The sequence below is a fragment of the Neodiprion pinetum genome, chromosome 3, assembly GCF_021155775.2.
Source record: "Neodiprion pinetum isolate iyNeoPine1 chromosome 3, iyNeoPine1.2, whole genome shotgun sequence".
NCBI lineage: Eukaryota > Metazoa > Arthropoda > Insecta > Hymenoptera > Diprionidae > Neodiprion > Neodiprion pinetum.
In genome coordinates, this window is record NC_060234.1 from 29604951 (window position 1) to 29628913 (window position 23963).

At 44.7% G+C, this 23963-nt stretch overlaps 1 protein-coding gene and 1 long non-coding RNA gene across 2 annotated transcripts in view; one reads left to right on the plus strand and one right to left on the minus strand.

Annotated features, from left to right (window-relative positions):
* The window catches only part of LOC124215428 (uncharacterized), a 35345-nt gene extending 23239 nt beyond the window's left edge, over positions 1–12106 (plus strand). The window contains exons 2-4 of the long non-coding RNA XR_006882355.2: positions 10984–11271; positions 11570–11743; positions 11893–12106. This is a non-coding gene — a long non-coding RNA (uncharacterized lncRNA). The remainder of the gene's footprint in view (positions 1–10983; positions 11272–11569; positions 11744–11892) is intronic.
* Positions 1–23963, minus strand: part of ft (cadherin-related tumor suppressor fat) — an 88683-nt gene that overhangs the window by 17290 nt on the left and 47430 nt on the right. The window contains exons 2-7 of the mRNA XM_046618700.2: positions 13171–13512; positions 10988–11224; positions 8627–9016; positions 7667–8083; positions 7193–7525; positions 6855–7032 (exon numbers count right to left, since the gene is read on the minus strand). Coding sequence (XP_046474656.1) covers positions 6855–7032; positions 7193–7525; positions 7667–8083; positions 8627–9016; positions 10988–11224; positions 13171–13512 — 1897 coding nt within the window. The remainder of the gene's footprint in view (positions 1–6854; positions 7033–7192; positions 7526–7666; positions 8084–8626; positions 9017–10987; positions 11225–13170; positions 13513–23963) is intronic.

Genomic DNA, 23963 nt, shown 5'->3' on the forward strand with positions numbered 1-23963 from the left:
GTTACCTACGTACATTAACCGAAGATAACCCTGTCCTCGCGAGATTTATTCCCGGCCTCGAGACAATTATTTAGAAAATTGCACGTCAACATGCATGATAAACGACTGAAGCACCAGGTACACAGATAAAGTTCAGACCTTGTAAATTAATTCAAAGAAACAATTGAAAACTTGCTTTGGGCTTCAAAATTGCCGCTAGTAGCAAAGGGAATAACAATAATCAGTTATTTTACGTCAGGTGTATTATTTAGTACAGGGTAAAATACCGGTTACCAAGTAACAAATCTCTGGAAATCAAAGTTCAGGTGCTCACAGGCCCTTAACTCTGAAGCGAACAAGAAGACTTTTTTGTATGCGAGAGCTTAACGCTTCAAACCGTACATTAACCAGTTTCGACGTGATGAAAATTTATCAAAATTGCATTTTTGGATGCGGATCATAGTAAGATATTTTCTGTGATCGATTATTCGAGATCTTGACTCTAGGGTAATGTGAACTATTTTTTTTTAATTCAACTATCTGAAGTTCAATCATTCGTAGTCTTGATCCTTCACATTGATGAGATTTGACACAATAGTTTAAATCCTCTCTTCTGATCATTTGAAACAGATTGTTAGGATACCAGTTTCGTCCTAGATCAATCCATCCACAGAAGGTATTGTGAACTTTGAGCGTAGTACACGACTGACTTAATCTCTTTGACATCCTACTTGGCGGGTATTTGGGAAATAAAATCTTTGAGTGATATCGCAGCCATGACCAGCGCGTGTATTAATTCGTCCATGTAGGAAGATGTGGGTTGCTTGCATCTGTTGTGTACTCGTGTGTATGCCAATGAGGCTAGCCGAGCCGTGCGCGCTATTAGCGTCACCTCGCGACGCACGTTGAATCTCTTGGTGCATCGCGTCGCTTCGGGCGTAACGTGGTGCTGGAAGAAGGAGACGGCGTCCGGGGACCAGGCACTAAGCGAGAGGAGGCCAGCATTGAGAAGCGATGAACGCAGCTTGACGGCGACCTTGTGCTGTCGGGCCAGTCGCCATTGTTCCGCGCGAAACGCCTCCATCAGAAAATTCAAAGCCCATACGCCCGCACTACGTCCTATCGCGGTAAAATATGGAGGTGGCGAACCGTTTTAACCGCACATCGGGATCAACCGTTGTAGATCATCTCTTGCGCGTGCATTTCTCATACAGTGTGCAGTTCTCCCTTGACGTATATGTACCGAGAGATTGATTAAGAACAGAAGCGAGAGGAAGGTTATCACATCTTCTTGTCACATCGCCAATCAGGCGAGGTCACTTTTTGCCGCACGGGAACAGATTGATTAACCAGCGACAGTTGTGGTCAGTCAGTTAGCGTGGCAGTGGAAGATTGAGAGGGACATATAACGCTCGTACTGTAGTCTATTTATAGGGTAAATATCACCTTTTACAGCATACGCGGTAAGTCAGAACCCATTGACAATTTACTAAATTCTATAACAATATTCTGTTTTGATCATGGCGTGGGCTCAGTGCATAAATATGCCAAGCACATTTCATACTTTACAATTTGGAGGAGGAACTAGTGAGTTAAAAAATTCTCGATACCAAGTCCTGAAACACGTCCATTGGTTTCAACGGAACCGCGAGCAGCTTCTTGGAAAACTGGATTGGTGCGTTAGTTAACGTGAATTTTCCAATAAATAACTCGGCAGTTTTATTACAGCAATTTACTTGTCTTTCAAAGTGTATAATCGGTTAATCGTAACGATCCTCTGTGGAACGGTGCTTCTCAGAGTCGGGTGCTGCACTCAAAGTGTAAAAGGGTTCGACGTATATCTGCAGGTATAATAGAGTATCATATACTCCGTTCAGCGAAATATTCTAAAATTATCCACTTTTGGACCAAATCAAAGTCTTTTTAACTGATTTTTCCTTTCTTCTTGAGCTTTTACACCCGACTTGATGGTTCGAGGAAGAATTCGTTACATGAACGAATGGTATTCTCTGTACCGTTGGCCAGTCTTATGAAATCCTAGTGAAATATTTCTACAACCGAATTTCATCAATTACGTTACGATATTATATTGCGTTTACTTCGACTGCGGCGTGACAAGTCACGCAGCTGCGAGAGACAATATCTGGAGAATTATACAACCGTTATAGGCACTTGAAAAGATTATATACACATATTATATACGAAGGAATATTCTGTTACGAAAGAAGAAAATCCTCCCAACAGAAACTTACATTACCTCGTTAAATAATTCATTTGAAATTTGAACGGTTAAACGGTTTGGTTTGTGCATGGTTGCATATTACATTTTATTTCAACGCCAATAAAAGAGAGTAACGATCCTAAGGTTCGAATAAAGTACATGCATAGATGTACTACAGCATACAATAATGCAAGGAGAGCTTGGGATCGACCGACGCATGTATGTACATGTATCTACATGCCTACACAATGGGTTTGAAAAGAGGAAGAATAAAGCTGAACAAGAAGAGATGTGCCTAAGGAGTGGAGGATCACGGGACCGCGAGGCGCTTGGTGCCGTGGTGAACGATTATCATAATCGCGCGTCACAACTCTGGAGGCCCCCGCCTCGCGAGATGGCAGGGACCTCGACTGTCGGGGTGTGACGACGACGCCGAGGCGCCCCGGCGCTCAGTTCCTGACACCCCGTTCGCTTCGGATTCCTCTTTATCAATAGTCGATTATTCAAATTCGCCACCAAATCTATCTACGTATGTATATTTATATATACATGTATATTATATGGACCAGTTAGAATAGTTGTTATGTAACAATTTATAGCTCTGTGACGAATATTCGCCCGTTTAAATTTGGGTCCCACATACAATCAGGATCGAGATGAGACCCTTCTCGGCGATTATCATAGTTGCACGTCACGACCATACATAGCTTGCATTATTATCGAAGGCTAGTCGGAGAGGGGCCCTACCGCGCATCTTTCTTCTGGGGTGTGACTGTGGCTGGCGTCGTTGAGACCCTCACGATCTCCACCTGCAGCCACGTATCCGGTATCGAGTACAAGATTCTTATTACTTCGATATAAGTCCAGTGTTATGTGTATATACGTACTCGTACGCCCGGGTGCGTCGGTGATCTTTTGGATCTCGGAGCTGAACGATCAGCCCCGCGAGGCTCAATTCTTCCAAGGGTTTAAGCCAAGTGCCCGCCGCGCCTCGTCGGGGGCGAAAATAAGCTTTCGGGATACTCGGGTAATTAATGTCGTCGAGTGAGGACGAAATTACGGAATTCAGCGCCGGCATATAAAGTGGCCGCCCGCAGGGCACGCTGGATATCCCCGCGCGCTTTGCCGATGCTTATACGTATGATATGCATGTACGCACGCGTCTCTACATCGAGTGCATATACGATTTACGTATACTTCTTCATCATGTACATGCACAAGCAAGGCGTGTATACTCGTATAAGCGCGGTGAGTGCTAGTAGGTACGGTAGGTACTGTAGGTACTGTTCACCGCGATCGAAGCCACTTTGTCTCTTCAGAATTCAGATGCCTACATACCGTCGTTGCAGCTCGCCCGGTCTTACCTCCTCCATCCCACGTCCGTGCAGCTAATGTTGGTGTGTACGGTGTGTACGCAACGTATAAGTTGTACACGTTTACATACGAATTCACGCGCATCCACGCACACCTTGGATACAAATGTACGGGTATAGTAACACGAATACGGCAAACAACCAATCACGCGCGTCGTTCTAGCGGACGCATTCACTGGTAACTTCGAAGTAGCGAAGGTTCCGAACTGATTTGCGATTTACATTGTTAAGTTTATCCTTTTACTTTTATTCTTAAACTTTGCACATCAATCGCAATCGGAATGAAAATCTCACGGTTTAATTTTCCAGCTGTTATACGTATTTTCGTTGCGTATGGGATTATTCCATGGAATACACGTACAAAGTGGCGACTTTTGTATGCGCTGGTTAATTTTATATCGCATATAATACGCTATGTACTTGAGAAGTTGGGTTACTTTTTATTTTATTTTATTTATTTACCCTTGCCATCTCTCTGATAACGCGCGGGTATAAGCGTGGCGAGTAATGCCTATTTCAGTATTTTCTTTTTGTCTTTTAGATTTTTTAATATTATTTTTAACACGACTTCATCACTTCGTGATTATTGTTAAGCACGTCAAAGAATACAAGTCAACGGGAGCGTTAAAGACGATCGCAACGTTTTCAATCGATGCATTGCAACAATAAGACGCGTATAACTGGTTCCTTAACCCGAGCGACAGCTATGCACGGGTATAATCTTTTCATTTAACGACGTTTCTGAAATTCAACTTTTCAAGTCTGTTCTAACATTCGAAAGAGTGCCAATTATATACATTTATGTCCGCCTAAACGGTGGTTAAAGCTTCGGATGCATAATGCGAGGTGTGCAGTGGGTTTCAGCTTTATGTTTAACGTTCGGATGTTCAATATTATATAGCTGTGGCAAACTGTTACTCTTATAATATGAAATGCTGTGGAAGTAATGGCTATAGTTGCACGTGTTATCCGTAAACGTTCCTGACACATGTGTATGTATGCAGCTCAAGTACCACGTTTTCGGAATTCAATCGTTCATTTCAACGAATCAGAGCCCAAATTAACATTTGAGAATAATTACATATTGTCAATATTAAAATTCTTCAACCTCCGACGAATAATGGAATTCGGCAATTTCAGAATTGCTGGAAATACAGCGGTTGAACGTCAACGCTGCTCTTCCTTATCATGTATTCAACATGATCCACTATATTATACATACATACTAATAAATGGCAGGGAATCGATCAATTGGCATCGTTTATATAATTGCAGACCACCACTGTAGGATTGTGATTAGGGTTTGTTTTATTAATTTATTTTGTATATATTTCTTTCTTTTGCCAGACGTTTCAATCATGCGTAATAACAGGCTGTTCAAATACTATAGCCAATGTTAAGGAGGAACGGTACAATAAAAAAGGACTGGTGATAATAAAAGAAAAACAGTTGGAGCAAATACCGAGCATTTAAATATCAATTTGTCCACGTTCTCTGTCGCGAAATAAAACGAGTGTACGAATTTGGGTAATGATTTGTTCTTTAGCGGCGCGTTAAATACTCACCGTTTTTTTAAAAACTCTCTTTATCGAGGCGTTTGATTAGTCTCGCGTGTCGTTCGTACCTATCGCTGCACGCAGCTAAGAATAATATGAGAACTCGTATCGGTCGCCGCGAGGTTTGATGCACAGATAATCCGTGAGTCGGGGCCGAGTGAGTAGGTACCCACCTTATACCTTATACCTTACGCCTTACACCTTATTCTGTATCCACTCGCGGTCCAACTTGGACCCGATTCTCTTTTCCACCGCTTCGTTAAGGCTATGTTCACGCCGCTAACGGCATGCAGCTCTAGCCCTTCGTATCGAAGATCTTCAAAACAATTTACCCAATTCAAGCGCTGATGCCGCAATCACGCATTATGCGGATCTTTTCTTTAAATTGTCGCATTTTACAGTATTCATTACGCACAGGATTAGAATGGAATTAAAATTTGCGTAAATCTTTTTAAAAATTTCACGTCCTGAGAATACTTACTTCTTATCTTGTTGTATACGCGATTATTCGCTAGTGGATTTAGCGTTGTTTACGATCGTCTTTCTCGTCATCGAAAAAATTACGGTGGAGCTCCTTTTAGACGCGTGTGCTCGGACCAATCGATCTCGTATCGGTCATTCGTAAGGTCAATCGCAGCTCTCTGGAGATTCTAATCGCGGAGGAACGGAGCGACCCAACTTAAAATCAAAGGGTGGTCCGGGGGCCAAACGAGGTACATATACTCCTACCTCTGCCTATACATATACCTATGTATATGTATATACAAGTATATTCTAGCTTGGTTAAAGAACGGACGCGGTAGGCGTCGGGCGAGGTTGTCGTCGGTGTGAGGACAGCCTTAGGCTCGAGCCTTCGCAGTCCCGCATTCCTGTTTCCTCTATTGGTTTATTTTGTTTCGACCTCCGCGTGTCTCTATCTCCCATCTATATCTACGAGAGCCCACTCTGGCCGCGACTGTATCGCGCATGCGTGCATCACACGCCGGACGGTGGACACGGAGCGTAACTTGGCGGTGAGAGGTGAGGTGTTGGTGAGAAGGGCGAGAGGGATTCCCTTCCAGGAGTCCCTCCCCATATACCTCTGATGCTTGACCAAGCATTACACTTCGCGCGCATCGTGCAACTGCAGCGTACTTCAACCGAGAAGACAGGTTGCGGTAATGACCTTCATAGTATCGAATCGAACTACTGGCGGATGTGGGGAAAGGGAAAAATTCAACCCTTGAGAGTAAAGTTTCCGCATATCGAGTCGAGGTCGGAGGCCGCGGTGAGGGCAATCGATAACCCTCGTTAAAGAGTCGCCTTTTCTTCTTCTTCTTCTTCTTCTTCTTCTTCTTCTTCTTCTTCTTCTTCTTCTTCTTCTTCTTCTCCTCATCCTCCTCCTCCTCCTTCTTTGCTACCTCGAAACTGTACGACGCGACGCGACGTATCCAATGACACTACACACTGAACCAGCGCGGGAGCAGTATGCTAATTCTTACGTGTACGACATCAAGCCACTCGCAACTCGCACCCATATAACCAACCTTCGGCTGTTTCTTTTATCTAAGACAGTCGGACAATCCGGCTAACAATGATCCGCGACGTATCTCGGGTGGCAAGTGGTCGCAGACCGGTGATCTTGATCGCGATAATGGCGGGCAACGCGCGTCCAGATGATGACAAGATCGTCAATAACCGTTGGGAAAGGACTTAGAAATCTTTTGTGGCTCTATGCCGACTTACCCGTGTCCATAGCGACCAGCGTCAGCGTGTATTCCGGGACCATTTCTCTGTCCAGTGCCCGCAGCAGGAAGATGTCTCCGGTGCTCGCGTTTATACGAAACAAATCCGTGTCCCCCTCCTTTAGGAAGTAACGAACTTGATCGTTGTATGGCGGAGTATCGGCATCGTATGCCTTCACCTGGAACGGACGAGGGAACCAGTTATACCAAAAGGACTAATTCAGGGGCGAGTATTCATCTGCCACGTCGCTCTAAGCACAGCTGTTCTCGTGATACCAGGAAGTGGGTGGCAACTTCTTAACCAAAAAAATCGTCCGCCTTGATCTTCGAAAAACTCACCTGCATCACGAAACCGCCTCCAGGCGGTACCATGTTTTCCATAACGTGCGCTAGGTAAGGAGTATCGAGGAAGACCGGCGCGTTGTCGTTTATGTCCAGAACCGAAATCGTCACTTCAGCCGTGTCGTCCAGCGAGGCTTCGCCAAGTTCGGTAGCGCAATCTTCTCCACGGATCGTCAGCAGGTACCTTGCCTTGCGTTCGAAGTTTAGATTTTTCGCAACCCTGATTACACCACCGTCCTCGGATACGGTGAAATCCCGGTTATCGTCACCAGCCGCAATACTGTAACGAACTCTACCGTTTGCACCTTCGTCCAGATCCGTAGCTGAAACCTGTAAAGGGTACCACATTTCACGTGAAATCGATTGAGACTGGGATACGCTTGTTACGTCCAGGTTAGCTTGCACGATCAGCAAGAGAGGACCGAAAGATGGAACGTTTTTATTCTCTTCTGAAATGGCGTCGAGGCGTACCTGAAGAACACTGGCGCCTATGCTGGCGTTCTCTGCAACTGTCGCTGAGTATTGCCTCGGATCAAATATCGGGGAGTTATCGTTTTCGTCGAGTACGGTAACGACGATAGTAGTAGAAGATGATTTAGAGGGTTCTCCTCTGTCTCTTGCCGTCACCTCCAGTGTGTAGTTTGGCTTATGCTCGCGATCGAGAGCGCCGGAGACCCGGAGGAGACCATCAACCGCACCGAGACTGAAGGGAAGCTTGTTGTGCTCCTCGAGGCTGTACTCGACGTATCCGTTCCGACCTTCGTCACGGTCGACGGCCTTTATAGCCATCACCACGGTATTTGCCAGCGTGTTCTCCATTATGGTAGTTTGATTCGGTGAAATAAATTCTGGGGCAACATCATTCACGTCCAGTAGTACCACGGTGACCTGGCAACAAGGATTGTATTTTTTATCATTCTTATTTTCTAGCCGATGGTCACTTTCATAGAGCGTTCATACTTGTGTCACGGTACGCGGTTCGTCAATTGGGGAGGAGTTTACGGAGTTGCGTGATTAGGTAGAGAAAAAAATAGTCTTCCCAGAGCAATGTACCTCCGTACAACTCTTATGTTTTTCAGCAATATCCTGTCAAAATACACTAGTAATTCTCATGTACTCGCGGGGTTATGAAACTACTGCAATATTATACTTGTCGCCAGTGTGTGGTTTAACTATACGAGTCTTATCTGCTGGGTGAAGGCTAAATCAATTAAGACAGTCGTGGAGGAGTGACTCGGAAATGGAATTCTTCGACTCAATGCGAATCAGGGGCGGAGACGAGCTGTTTAATTAGATTCGACGCACCGCTCTCTGACTCTTCGCTAATTGGATGACTGGCCGACGACTCGTCTAAATCCTTGATGAAATATCGCAAAATAGTAAAAGATCTGGTTTTACCATTTTATCACTTGTTCTTTCACATTTGCTCACCTGAACCGTAGATGACAGAGGTCGATAAGGTGGCTTCGGGCAGTCGGTGGCGCTCAGGACCAAATTATACAGCGGTCGTGTTTCACGGTCTAACAATTTCCTGGTAAAGACCGTCCCGTTCAGGGCGACTCCGAAATCACCGTTCTCGTCGCCGCCGGCAATCGCGTAAATGATGTTTCCATTGTCACCGGAATCCAAGTCTTGAGCACCCACTGATAACACCGGTGTACCGATCGTCGCATTCTCCAGTACTTCCGTGGCGTGTGGGCCAGGCTCAAAAACCGGGGCATTGTCATTGAGATCGATAACGTTGCAGTAAACTGTCACGGTCGATGATAGAGCCGGAAGTCCTCCGTCAGTCGCTTGAACGACGAGGATATAGTGTTGAACCTGGACGTAAGAGATAATTATAGTTTCACGCTGTAGGTTGGTAGGTTTTTTAATTGAAAAAAAAAGAAGTTTAACGTCTTTTTTTTTTTATCCACGACGCAACCTATCCTTGCACATATCTTACTTGAGTTTCGTGACTTCTTTTTTCGATTTGTTAAGCAGAATTGATTGAAGTCTGTGTTATGAAAGTAAAAAACTAAAGTTGCTCCGGATTATGGATTGAATATGGTACATGATAGATTTTAAAGAGGTCATTTCTCATTTATTGCTGTAAAATTCATTGAATATCCCGCATCGATCTCTGTTCCATGATCATTCATCTCTTGCGAACCCGTTTTCCCTGGATCAACGAAGTATGATTTTTTTCGTTTTTATTTGTACGTATTGATATGTATACGTACATGTATAGATGGTCGAATTGTTTCAACACGCCCGTACCCAATGCTTAAACTTTATCTACGGAACTGTTACACGTACGTGAACTGTATTAATGTAACAGTAAGTTTACACTCGTTCATTGATTTGCGACTGGCGAACAAAATTGGTACGGTCTGTCTCGCCTCCACGGCTTTTCGGTGAAAACAAGCCTACATTTAATGCTTTTTAAAAGAAATCGACGAACCCGACCGATATAATCGTGCGTTGCGTTAAATTCACTGTGTTTCTGTGTTTCGAATGCTCTCTTCAATGTGTTTGAACATCGTCTGCGCGCAGCTCACTCGGCTGTTAATCTTGGCGTGTATCTGTTAGGGCGTTTAGGTTGATGAAGGGTTCTATAAGCGGCCTTTCCCCCGTCTCCCCCCCCCCCCCCGCCCCCTCTTCGCCACGCCGTTCTCTTTTAACCCCCCCTCGCTTTTCTTTCCGCTCCGTCCAGATCTTCGGCCGCCACAGGTTCCTTCGAGTGCTGAACCACCAGGACTTCGGACCTAGCATTAGACGCGACCCGTGCACGTCTGTCAGGCTTAAATTTTTTAATCTTAGCCCAATGCTAAGCCTTGTGTAGGAATAGCGCTGAAGGCATCTCTACCAACCGTCCGTTATCGTGGCCTGAGGCAATAGTCAGTCCTTCGTGATAGGGGTCCTCGTTTTGATCCTGGATTTTGATCGTAGTCCCTTCACCATATACATAATATTTCTATGTGGATACGCCGAGATCGATATAGATTTCGTTTTCTTTTAGACCCAAGCATGCAGTCCTGTCTCCGAAGCGTTGGAGACCATTTTTTTTTCTCCAGTGAACAGTACGTATTCGTTTTGAATGTCGTTAAGTTAGTTCAAGCGACTGAAATTTGATACCTCTAATTGAACTAGATTTGCTAACAATTAATATAGTCTAACGCGATTTTCGAAATATGCAATTAAGTTGAAAATATGCTGAAGCTTGTAGGAGAAAAAAAGTAGGCTACATTACTGCCCTTTTCTTTTTTAATTTATGTCCTGAATAGAGATGTTGAATAATATCCAGCAAACTGCTTGTAACCTACATGGGTATTTACGACGTATTTTTACCTAGTGCGACACCTTATGAACCAGTTTGATTTTTATCTCGGGACTCGGTGCAGGTTATAGCGTCGACCGTAGTAACTAGTGTAGCGAAACAGGATATTTTTCCCCCCCATTTATACCGTGATGAAAGTCATGTTTACGCACGTAGCATGTCCTGTTTCATAAACTGTTCGTATTCGGTGGTTAGCTACCGTGCGACATATTTTTAAACGAACGAGATCAAGCGAGGACACTACACTAACGACGGCATACATAAATCCTTAATTGAGTCGGTCGACGGTAACGATTACACGTGCCTATTCCCAGGGTTCGGTTTCAACGGGGTTGTCAATAATTTATATGAGACTTATGCGAAAAATTATTTTGTAGGCGCACCATACCGACTTTCAATCGATCATGTCGTCGAATCAATAATTATTTTGCAATTTTTACAACGTTTCTAAATTATCATTATTTTATAGGTACCTGTTCGTAGTCGAGACTGGCAGACAGCGTGAAAACCCCGGTGTTTGGGTTCAGTGAGAACACATCGTTAGCCCAGTCGGAAATCAAGGCGTAGCTCAATTGGCTGTTGGGCCCTTCGCCATCGATGTCAGTGGCAACCACCTGGCCAACGCGACTTCCTCTGAGGGCGTTCTCAGGAACGTCGAAAGAGTAAGCCATGGCCTGGAATGTGGGGGCATTGTCGTTCGTGTCCGTTATCTGGAACAGCGCAGCAGGAAGAGTTTTCTTTATCTCTAGATGAAAGGGTAATATTATAATCGTGTTACGTTTGATACATCGAGTAAATACTGTTTAGGGTCTTGTAAGAATTATACAAGCGCAAATGGTTTGGAGAGGATTCCGTAGCAGCGAGTGAGAACCGACTCAGAAACAGCTGATGGATTTACACTCTCCCAAACATCCTTTGAAACACCACTTTACCCACAAAACTTAATTGTAACTGATATTACGACTTGGATGGATAGAGGTTTCAAGTCGACTGAATGCCGCCGTTCCGTTCCAAGTACGTGATATCTATACCATAAAAAAAATTAATCTTCACAGGAGAAAGGAACGCGAGCCAGGTTTAAATTCGAACGGCATTCCGAATTGGGCGATTGAAGATGTCTAGGGGCTTCTTGGATGAAAGACCGTAATGGCGGTGGAGGGGTTTGCAAAAACTAACCGAGCCTCAAGATGATGAGAAGGGGCGCTGCCTGGTGGATACTGGAATTGGTGGTAAGGGGGGGATGATGCTGGATGTGAGGGATACCGGGGGACCGAGGGACGGAAGAGATTCCGCAACTGTCCATCGAGAAGGCGCGTCTCTTCTTCCAAGGATGTGTGCGGTCAACTATGATCGGATTGTCGTTCCTTATCCCTTTCAGAGAGAGAACGGAGGGGGAAGTAAGAGGCCGAACGAGCACAAGAGTAAGAGATGAAGGGAGCGTTACAGGAGGAAGAAAAAGGGACAGAGCGATGAAGAGAGATGCTCCTTGGGAACGTGTGTGTACGAGAAAGACGGAACGACGTTTCCAGCTAACGAAGAGTGTTAGTTGACCGTAAGTATTGATTGCTGTGCATTTAATTGCTTCGACGAATTGCAGCCGCGAAAAACAACGCGAATAAAAAGATGATACTCTCCTCGGTGGTAAAGTATACCATAATATTTCTTTCGTGTATTAGTAATTTTCGTTTATCTCTCTCTCTCTCTTGCCCCGCTCGTACTTTTAATCTGAACGTGATTAAGCCGCTATTCAAAACCGGGATTCGTGACTCTCGTCATCCCTGGGAATTTCCAATGATAAACCACGTAAAGCCCGTTATAAAAGCAGCACATCTTATCAGACAGCTAACCGAAGGTGGGTTAGATCGGGTCGGTATTTCCTGGCTTGGCGTCGCGGCGGCTGCTTGCGTCGGAACGGGATGCAATGGGAAGCTGAACCCACGCGCACGCGCCTCTAGGGCACAAAGGTCAGTCTTCGCTTCCTGCTCTGTTCAATGCCAATTGGCTATCGGCTATTGGCTATTGGTCTCGTCGGATACTACGTTAATTACGAGTAAAGAAGGTATTCTACGGTGGATCACCGCTGCTAGCGAAAAAGTCTGATCTGAGAATTATGGTTTTATTTTAATTTTTATTGTAACATTACAAAAGCAAGTAATCCTGACAAGACTTCTTTGTAAGAATAGTTTAGTTTTTTTGATTGAAACTAATCGCTTCCAACGATCTTCAATACGATCCTATCTTGAAGCCGTTATCAGTTGGTACGCTAGTTGCATTCTTTTCTCGTAGCTGACCTTTGTTTTAAGAGCCTCTCTTAAATCCAGATCAATAAAACCCTGAATACTTAAGGGGCTTTGTTCTCAGTTCGTTCATCAGTTTGGTGGTGTACTGTGTTTACAGCATTCGTATTCATTTCACACCTGTCGTGAGTTGTCGTTCTGCATGAGAAGTTTCTGGTTTTGCTTAAGGAGATACTAATAGCTGGAGCTATTGTGTTATTAGCGTTGAGGAGAAGAAAGACACATACGCCGAGTCAAAGTGGACGTTACCGCCAGCCCATTCCGACGAATATAACGAACTGTGAGTGCAGCTCTGAATATAATAACCTAGCTGCATAGTGCCGCGTTTCTAAAGATGATTAAAGGTCTCCAAGTCTTACCTGGACGGTAAGAGTGACGTCGGTGTATTGCACTCCGTCGTCGGCACGAACTCTCAGGGCATATTTCTCCTTGGTCTCTCTGTCCAGCGCTTCTGCAAGCCTCAACTGTCCCGTCGATGGATCCAGACTGAACTGAGTGTCGCCCTCGTTTTCATTCGCGACCTCGTTTACTTCTGGACGAGGTACCAGGGTGTACTTCAACGTTCCGATGGTGTCGGGGTCGTTGGCTCGAAGGACCGTGATCAATGTACCAGGTGGCGCTTCCTCGGATACCTCGAACTTCCACGGTCCAGATCTCCATGTCGGGGCAACGTCGTTTTTGTCCAAGACAGTCACTTTGACCTGAGACACGAAAAATAGACACGTTTGCGATTATATTCATGAGCTTATTAGCAAGGGTTAGGGTGTAGATATAAGGTGGACAAGTGGGCAGGTGGACAGACAGATGGATCTATACATAGATGTAGATGGACAGTTAGATAGTACATGTTTTATTAGTACCAAGAACTATGATTCCCTCAGGCATGCCATCGAATGCAGAGTGAACTTAACTATTATCGATTTTGACGATCATCCATGGGATATTCGACGGTTGAGATTAAAGGACTAGCACGCGCTCTCGAGGCAATATACTGCATGTTACATCCGTACTCCCAATTCTCGAATCTCGTCCTTTCGTCTTGTTTGGTACGTGGGGACGGAATATTCGTCAAATTTTCACAAATCTTATTTACTAGACGCTGCTAGACGCTTCAAGCATACGCAGCAGCCATCCTACAACTTTGTATCCAAGCAAAGTTTCACCGTAAATGTATGCTGCGGATACACTGATATGAGCCGATGGTACAATTTATATGGAAAGAATGGCTACAATCGAACCTCAGGGGGTCTGGGATCCAGAGTGAGGGCTAGCGTAGGGAGAGAGAAATTCGCTTGAGACGTTGAAAAGTTAACTGTACTGGCCAACGGTGAGAATATTGGTCAAGCCTGCACAACTGGTCTTGAATGGCGTCACTGGGACCAGTCCTTATTTGTACCGTCTTTACGTCATTAGTTATTATCATAGGATCGGTGGGAATCTAGTCAGCAATGGATCGCGTATCATCTTACAGGTTATACTATGTACTTATTGTCCATAACGTGTTAGTTACGCGAAAAGCAGCGGCCCCAATCCCGCTGACTCCGTGACTTGGATAATTTGGGTGACTCAATAAACCGAGTGAAGCAAGTTGCCCAAGAGAATATTCGGAAAGCCTGCTTACATCGCCGTGTAAAATGAGATGGACACAAAACGATACATAGCCCGAAGGCTTCTGATACTAGAATAGTTGGCTCTCTGTTCGATGGACCAACAGTTCTTCTCGGAAGGGAGTCCGGCCTTCCTATCTCCCTCTTTCTCTTCTTCTGCCTTACCCAGTCGTACTCTCTTTCTCGTTCTCTCCATTGCCTTTTCTCCCGGGCCCTCGTTACTTCTTGAGTAACCTGACCACGGTGGCTCTAGTTGAAAAGACATGGGAGCAGACGAGGAATATTTATATTAAACAAACAAACATACATGTGCGTAAAAAGGAGTTCGACCCTGTTGACGGACGATCATTTAAGCGCGAGATTAAGGCATCCGATTGAGTGAAGAAAAGAGAAAAAGAGGACGGGGAAAAGTATCTTTTGAATTTCTTCGTTCTTCGTAGGGCCCCGCGTGATCAAAACTTGTTTATATCTTGAGATGTTTTTAGTGAGTCTAGGAGTAATGGTGGGTACGTCAAATCTTTCACGTCATCCCTCCTTCATGCGGTGACTGTCGTGAATTCTAATTACTTACGAGGATCTAAATGGATTCGTTTTCCTGCCGCAGTAGTCTTTATCCCACAAGCGCGTTTAACCGGGCACAGAAGCGTCGTTTAAAGTATCGTTATGCATTTTAAGGACATGCCTACTTCTCGCCATGCAGCTAACGTGCGGTCAGATTTGTTGGCAGGTTTCTCGTCATTTCTAAAGACACTGCAACAGGAGCAACGTACCGGCAACTCGGCAGGATCGAATGTTCTTCGTGCGGTGTCAATGAGTAACGACAATAAATTACCTTATAATACGACGATTAGAAAACAGCACTCATTGTATATAGATTCAAATACTTTATTATTGACACTTGGGCACGTAGTTCGCGCGTTCCGAACGTGACGTAAATTTCTACGAGGTTCCCAGACCTATTCACACTGGGGAATCTGTTCGTTCCTTCTCGGCGTTGTTACCTTCAATTTAAAAGTCAACGGCATCGGCTCCGTCTGCCTGTATGTACGTGAATACACAAATGTATAAATCTCTACGTTTTACACGATACGTTTATATCGTACACGTGCGAAAACATGTACTTTTGGGATATTGTACAAACAGGTAATCCTTTTCAGTAATCTCCCGGCGTATATTTTCCTTCCATCAATTCGTTGTTAGATAATATGAATTCGAAACGTGACCGTGATACGTTCTCTCATAGTTCTCATCCATTCGGATGCCCATTCGGGCCTCATGGTCCCGAGTTTCGGGCGGGGGTACCGTGAGAGACTTTATAGGCCCGATGTCACCTACGCGCGCCGAATTTTATTAAGCCTTTGGCACGCATTTTTGCAATTCTCGGACGAGTGTAAGCTTAAGTGATACCCGTGTCCTGCGATGGTAAAATTGCTGACACGTCATAAAGTTGCCATACGTGCTTCTTTAAAATGCGGTGAAAAAAGAAGTAACATCACAGTCAAATTCCTTCGATCCTGAGGGTTAAACGAAGAAAAATTGCCGCGAACAGAAGATGAAACGATTGATGCGACAATTGAAGGTTTTTTTTTCTCGTATTAATGATTACTTGCGACTAATCCATACAGGCAGGATAGATAGTAAAAACGTATGTAACGCGTGTGCAAATTGACTCTTGGTATGAAGATTGATTCAATGATTCCAATTTACGGTATGTGTGACCTTTGTAGCAGCTTCGATATGAGATATTACCTTCCACCTCGTTCGTACGTGCAAATACATGAACGTCAACGCGTAACGCGCTATCGCGTCAGGCAGGTATGGCCGTTCAGTATTACAGGTATTTACCTACGTACCCAGCGCGTTAAGAAACGAAGAAATAAAATGTTTTCACTTACGGTTTATTACCTACGATACAAGCCGTTTCGCAATTAAAACCCCATTTCTACACGTTGCCTCGGTCGATTTGCAAGAGTATGATCGTAATGCTGCTAGGTATATCAGCTATACTCGAACACGTGATATCTACGAGTAGCTATAGAAGTTATCTGCACGAAGGGCTCAGAGGCTGAAGATCAGTTTGTAAAATTTATTCTACAGTCGATTTATACCTAGATCCTCGTTATACTCACGCCTATGGGATATGTAGTATCAGGGTGCAAAATAACTCGCCTTATAAAATGGAACATGTGCGAATAATGCTGGATGATCGGTTCTACACCGGTTGTATTTATCGCTAGGTATGTCAAGCAAAGCGTATCTAATTAAATGGAAACGTGACCTCATTGCGTCCTTCTTTAAAACCCTCATTGGTACTAATTAATGACGTATTGCTCCATAATCGCATCCCGCGTTGAATCACAGCTGCACAGCAAACCCCCGGTTGCACCGGTGCGCTTGATACAAGTGACGGGCGTGTAATTGAGGAAAGGAATGTTGGAACTTGGCCAACAGGATGAAATTTATTCACGGAAACCTTTGTGCTGCGGCAGTTTGCTCGAAAGCCTGGAAGACTAGTTATACGCATGCTAATGATAACCATACAGATATACATAGCACACGCTTGGCTTGCCACCAGAAGATGGAAATACAAGTTACTCTCGTCAAGCAACGAAATTGGTGGAACCCCGTCATTCACGGAACATGCACCACCAGTTCCTAAGGTGATTGGATAGCCGAATAGATAAACAAAAGTCGTACAATGCGTATTTGGTAAATTATTATGCAGAATCGTAGCGCTAGCTACGAAGATCCTTTTGAAAGCACAAGAATGGGAAATACCGAAATTATAAACAGAAGCCTATATATCGTGGCTTCGTTCCAAATCGCTTCAAAATCGTTCAAAATCCAGTAGATTCGTTCGATTTCACTCTACGATGGTTAATTTCATTCGCAAGATTATTTACTACGAATTCACTGAAACATTGTATATAATGTTGGCTTTGTGAAGTAATTGTAATTCTACAACGTTACATCGATATTGATTATGACAAACAACTGGCAATGTCGAGTTGACTTCTGAAACAAAAAAATTCGTTCTGTTTTCCTAATTATCCCCCTTAACTTGCTCCGATCTCCACCAGATTACCGGTCAAAAGTGTATGTAGCGTGCAAACCGGGAGAGGAACGATGTTGCATCTTGTATCGAGGATCTCCGACGGCAGTAACCGAATAATAAGAAATGGTGAGTAAAAAAAGTGAGTTAAATACGGGAACGCGTAATCTTTTCGGACTTTGGATCGAGCGAACGCGAGGCGGTAGGCGGACGGAGGCAAGGCTGGTCCTGACTGGGCCTGACCAGGCCCCGGGGCCCGGGAGCCTTGTATGAAGGGGACGCCGGTCGAACCGAGCGGTGAGACGATGTGGCGGGGTCCGGGGGGGGGGCATCAGGCCGCTCATCCGATCAAACATGATCGTACAAATAGAGAAGTAGTCGTGTCAAGCCAGAGCCATAGCCCCATCTTTATCGCACGTCTGTTTCTTCTCTTGACTTGGTGGATACGGGAAGAGTGAGAAGGAGAGACCTCGTTCAACCCTCGGCCTGCAGTCTGAACCTTGAATCGCCCCGAAGTTCGAAAAGTTTGGGGTATACGGTATGTGTATAGAATACATCGCTCATCCTTCGTTCAAATGCAAAGCGAAGTATCCCGTCAGACGTTTCGAAGAATCAGCCAGAAAACGAATGGTCAATCTGAAATCTCGATACCCTTTTCAACTCGCGTACAATTTTGCGGATGATGCGGTAAACCTGGCGAATAATAGTGAAGGATGGTCAAGGTCGTGCAGCTCTCCCCCCTCTCTCTCTCTGGTCATTGAAGCACAGGTCACACGTGAGTAAACGGAATAATTCGGGTAGACGTATACCGCGAAGCGGCGAAAAATAAGTCTGTATCCGTACGAATCTATACTCCTTGAAAAGATGCACGGGTTTAATCGTGAGCGTGTATGTATATTGCCGGCGATGTGATCGTTGCTCTCTTTTTCTCCGAATTTCAATCTCTCAAAAAAAGGATGTAACGCCGTCCGTCTGGAATTCGTAATTAGATTTAAATTCTTCGGCGGTAGAATACGAGAGGAGAGAGCGAGAGTCCTGGCGCGGCCCGCTGAGGAGGCGGTCATCGTACGCGTAACTTGGCGAGCTGTTTGCATGCGGGGCGCGCTGTTATAGACGTCTTTCAAGGTGACGCTGTGTGTCCATGAGATGGTCACGTTTCAGTCGTACTGTGCCCGTATACCCTGTAACCAGCTACTTAGAAATCGATACGAAAATCTGGAGAGTTTTTCGACTACACCTTTATATTTCCTTGCTTACTGAACCTGGAGGTGCGTAAAAGTAATTCAAAAATCATGCGCAGGACGGAGGGCTTCCCGTCGCTGAACGCGGGGGGAGAAATTCCTCTACGGATTCTAAAGGCTCCCCTTTTCTCTCTCTCTCTCTATATCTCTCTCTCCGAGTCTCGTCTTATCTTCCTCTCCCTCTCGTGAGTTCTGGACCTCGTCTCGAACCTATACACGACACACAGTCCCGCCTATATGGGTGATCTATCTACATGGCTGCAAGGCGCGGGTATACATATATACGTATAACACATGTGTCTCTTGCCGGGCGAGATACACACGCTTGAAGTGTTCGCCGCTCGCGCGTGCGCGTGAATGCGTGGCCGTGATAGTGCGAGCGAAGCTGTCAGTTTGACATATGTAGCTCTGTCTACCCGGCGCGATAAAATTCAGGTAAATCGTAGAATTCTGCATGTATAACCTCAGAGATTTACGGGCTGTACCACTCGTGTACGCGCGCCGCCGAGTCGGTTGAATATTCGCTGTTCTTGCACGCTGCTGCTGTTGCAGCTCTTGCCGCGGTGCACCAGCAGATAATAGCAAATATCCTGGGCAAGTTCTCGACCCGGTAATAGCGCGCTAATTTCACCCCGACGGTCGTAACCCTCTATTATTTATGGAAATGACTGTGTCGATGCTCGGGCTCTCATTTCTTTTCTCTACTTTTTTTGCTCATGTCTTTTTTTCTTTGCGTGTTATGCTGATACTGGAAATCTCTCACAATTATCGTACAATGGAACTACTAATAAGGATAAGTGAAAGTTTATTCAATTTAAAACGGATCAACTAATCGAATAGTTCTACTGTTCTGACTTACGTTATACTGGTTGAGAAGCAGACTATAACTATATCGAAAGAAGGTATGTAATTGCCTGGTTATAAATTTTGCACTCACAATTAGTTAGGAACAAGAATAATAGAGTCATTAACCAGTGAATAATATTCCGTGTAATTAATTGTTTCACAGATTTTTTCTTGCGAGAATGCGCGTACATGTCGTGGAATTTTTCGTTCGGATCGCGACACGCGAAATTTCTATTTTGACATAACTTTTGCAGGTAAGTTACAGCATTCCTGAAGACGTACCGTGACCAGTTGCAGTTGGTAATCCGACACCGGGCGAGTGACCCGACTGCAGCAGCGATCGTTCGTCACCCTTGCCGCAGACGAGGCGCGGTAACAAAACAGTGACACCTTTTAGGTGGGTACATATTGAGGGATCCGAGTATCGGAGGACGGTCTTCTTACTCGTTGCATAAATTTTCCGTAAATATACGTGGACACATGTACATATACGTGTAAGGTTGACGACCGGGTCGTCGTCACTTGACCCAACGTGTGGTTGGCTCCCTTTCGTCGGTCGGTGATCGAAGGTATAAAGTATAACTCAATACTCCTCCGGTATCAAGATGATATTTGAGAGAAAATATGCACAAGCGAAAGCGAGGTGAAGCTTTCGTGACGCAGGCGTCGTGGGGCTTCTCGAGGATGGTGATGCAGGGAACGTTAAAAGTTTTAATTACTTTGATACGAGAAACAAGCCGAGAGAGGAACGCCGAGTGGCTGCGATCCGACTGCCGCGCGGGGGCAAAAGAAGGTGCAAATATAATCGGCGAAGACATGGACGCAGATGCATTTGCTCAAGCCAATGTGTATCGAACTATTTAATTAAACTGGATACTCAGTTGCGGCGAGGCTGCAGTTTCATGCCGCCTGAGCATGCGATCTTAAACAAGCGGCGCATACTATTAGGCGCATACCGTGTCTTCGTTTATGTGGGACTATGAAACCAGTCTGCATCAAGATGTCGAACAAGGTGTGCGCCACGATGTTTATGTTACGCGCTGCTCCCTATCTTATCACGAGATTAACTGTCCCTATAGATGTCGTCACAAAACGATGTATATACGTTGAATGAGGAGATGTTTGTGGGTGGGACGGTAGTGGTAGACCAGGTCTTTTGATGAATAGTAAAATTTTATTTCTCTCACCATAATATATGGTTTATTTCCGAATCAGTCATAACGCTCACTTTTTTGACATGAAAAACGGGACGAACGTGACATGTTATTCCCTCTTTGCTTTGTTCCTTCATCTTCGTGGAAAAAGTAGAACTATTCTCCCGCATTTACGGGAATGGAAAAATTAATTTTTCAGTTTTTCTGATTTTCTCTCTTTCTTTTCCATTTTGAAATACATCTCTCTCTATTATTATAAACTTTCAATAATATTATAGTTATCAGACTGATAGATTACACTTACAATTACACATAAAAGGAAAACACTTTATGACCCAAAACGATTAGCGTATACACTTATACACGTTGTATTGTATACATGTAAATTGTAGCGTTGTAAATGCGAACGGGATCCCTGAGTCAGAAAATCATCATTCGACGTGGCGTTCTCCCACGGTTCTTCAAGTTACGCGCAAAACACCTTGCCGAAAGCCTTGCGCGATATCAACATCTCACACAATTCATCGTACGCAAAATCATCCAGCGTTTAATTCTTGATATTCAACATTCATCTTTATAATTAGCATGTACGGGGTATTTGGCATTCCTCCACAACTTGACCAATCTGGAACTGAAATGATTTGTCACACGTCTTCTGACAATAACAGTTCGACGGTATTCCTTGCAGTGACAAGTTGAGGATGGCAGCTCGCTAGCGAAATAACATGCGGACGAGTGGGTAGAGATTACTATCGAATTACGTGCGGATTTTGATTCGAATATATAACATACGGATTTACAAGATGACAAACGATAAATTATGGAGACACGGCTGTGTAGGTGCAATCCTCGGCCTTTCTAATCGCGGTCTCTCTAACGCCCTGGGAATCGCGTTGACAGTACACCAAAACGAGCATTAAAAGTTATAGAACGTGAAACGCGCGGTGAGACGTCAAAGAGCACAAATAAAATGCCTCTGTCAAAATTCATGCCCAAGATATTGATAATGATCTATGAAAAATGATTAGTAAAAAACAAATAAGTCCAATAGGGTAAAAAATTGAAGTCGAAGCGTAGGATTTAACGGTATGAAATAAGAATCGAAGAAGGTTACAGTACTATTTGCACTGCGAGTATACGTGGTAATGCGATCGATCCGTCGTCTTCCTTTAAATGTTGACAAGAAAAATATTCATTCAACCTGCATTCTGTGGTTTCGACCAATCCGAAAGGTAAACTGGATTGTTTTTGAAAATTTTTTTCAACATGATGCGAACGCAAACGACCCCTGCCTGCATCACGGTTAATTTTCGCGATCGCTCCAAGGTACCAGTCCATTCTACTGCAGAGTTTACTATAAATTTTCGAACTGCAATCAGCCGCAGGTCTGGGCAATAATAATCTCTGACGAAGAAGTACATGCAGAGTAATCCCACGAAATCGTTTTGAGCTTGCGCGGTGCAATCGAGCCGCGACAGAAACGGTAAAGTCAACTATTAGACCGCGGCGCGCATGAAAGATATATATCTTATTGTCTTTTAACGGACTGACAGAATTATTGTGTGCTTTAGCTACGGGCCCCGAAGGCACGTTATGTATCGGGTGACTCAGTGGTTCGACCCCTGATAGAGACCGGGAATACGGCTCTCCCTACGGGGGGAGAATGGGACTCACTTCGTGCATGACCCACGGAAACCCCCGCTGTGCGACGCGATCCGATCGTCTGATCCCCGACCGCGCTGACGGAGATACCATCTCTTCGTGGTCCATGGCCTCCGCCTCACATAGTCTTCTACGTTACGTACACGCACACGGACCCACGTGCATCTCTTTCTGGACCACGTTTGTGTGCACAAGCCCCAGTGTGTGCCCTCCGCCTCCCTATATATAATAGGAATCTATCTGTCCCGCTGCATATTATTACACAGTTGCGCTTACTACCTTTGCTTTTACCTATTAAAAACGGATATCCAAACAGATAATATGGTATTAGGGCCGAGCTGGGTTCTCGAAGGTGAACCCTTACGTACCACCGCGGCACGGTGAACGCGGTTACTACGGTCTTGCATGAGCTACCTGTAGGTTATTAGTTTCAAGATTTCTTTTCCGAGCCAGCTATGGAACGTTCCTCTTATATGAAAGTGTAGGGATATCGCAGCTTTGGGGAGTTTTCTGCTCGCATTAGGTACACGTATACACGTATGTCAGTTACATTTTACCGATTGACTTGTCTTTTAATCGCCACTTATAATGTCGTAAAAGTCAGGATCTCAGGGACGTCGCGTCTCATTGTTCAGATACAATCGAAATAAAAGTGGTTATCATCCGAGGAATCAGATCTACCGCTCTGCTTGGATTATTTACGATGTCTCCGTCTCTATGCTGCGTTCACATAGAACAGATGCCTCTATTGGAAAGCTCTCTGATGTAGAAAATTTTAACACGTATCAACGTTGAGTAAAGACATCTCGGAAACGCGTAATTAAGAACGGAGATCAAAAGAAAATTTAGAGGTAAATTGACCTATAACATTCAAAGAGAAGTTTCGCCCTTCTCCTGCTCGACGTCCCGGTTCCTCGAAAATTATTACTTCGGTACTTGGAGAATTTTGCCAGTCACTATCCGTCTTGCTGGGCTTGATCACGATTCCATAACTTTTAATCATACGAATCGAGGATGACAACGACGTGTTATTTATAAGGGACCGGTTTAACGGTATATCCGGTGATTGTTGGCAAGGAATAGATATCCCGCGTGCGACGCCGAGTACAGGTGTCGATTTGTCACCCTGTTCAAGGCACACTGTGAACAAAAAACGGTTATCCGATGCCCTTATAAAAGGTGATTGCTCGCGGAAGTTACAGAGAAATGTAAGTACAGTATGTTGAGCTGTAACCCTGCGTACCGTTGGCCGTTCGTCAACGATCAAGATCCGATCGAAAATTATTCCACGGTGTAACGTGCCTCGAAGCGGCAAATGGATTTCATCTAATTTGGATCGCTCTGTAGCGCATCGTGCACGCACGCTCGGTCGATACAAGCAACGAAGGAGACGGAATATGTACGTATAGAGAGAGAGAGAGAGAGAGAGAGAGAGAGAGAGAGATAGAGAGAGGGAGGGAGCGGATGGAGGGGACGAACGAGATCGAGAGGAGCAGACGAACCAGACCCGAGGAATGAATAAATAAATTTCTAAAAGTCGAGCCTGATTGGTTGTCGGGGTCAAACGCGTCGATGCGACGGCGGTGGCGG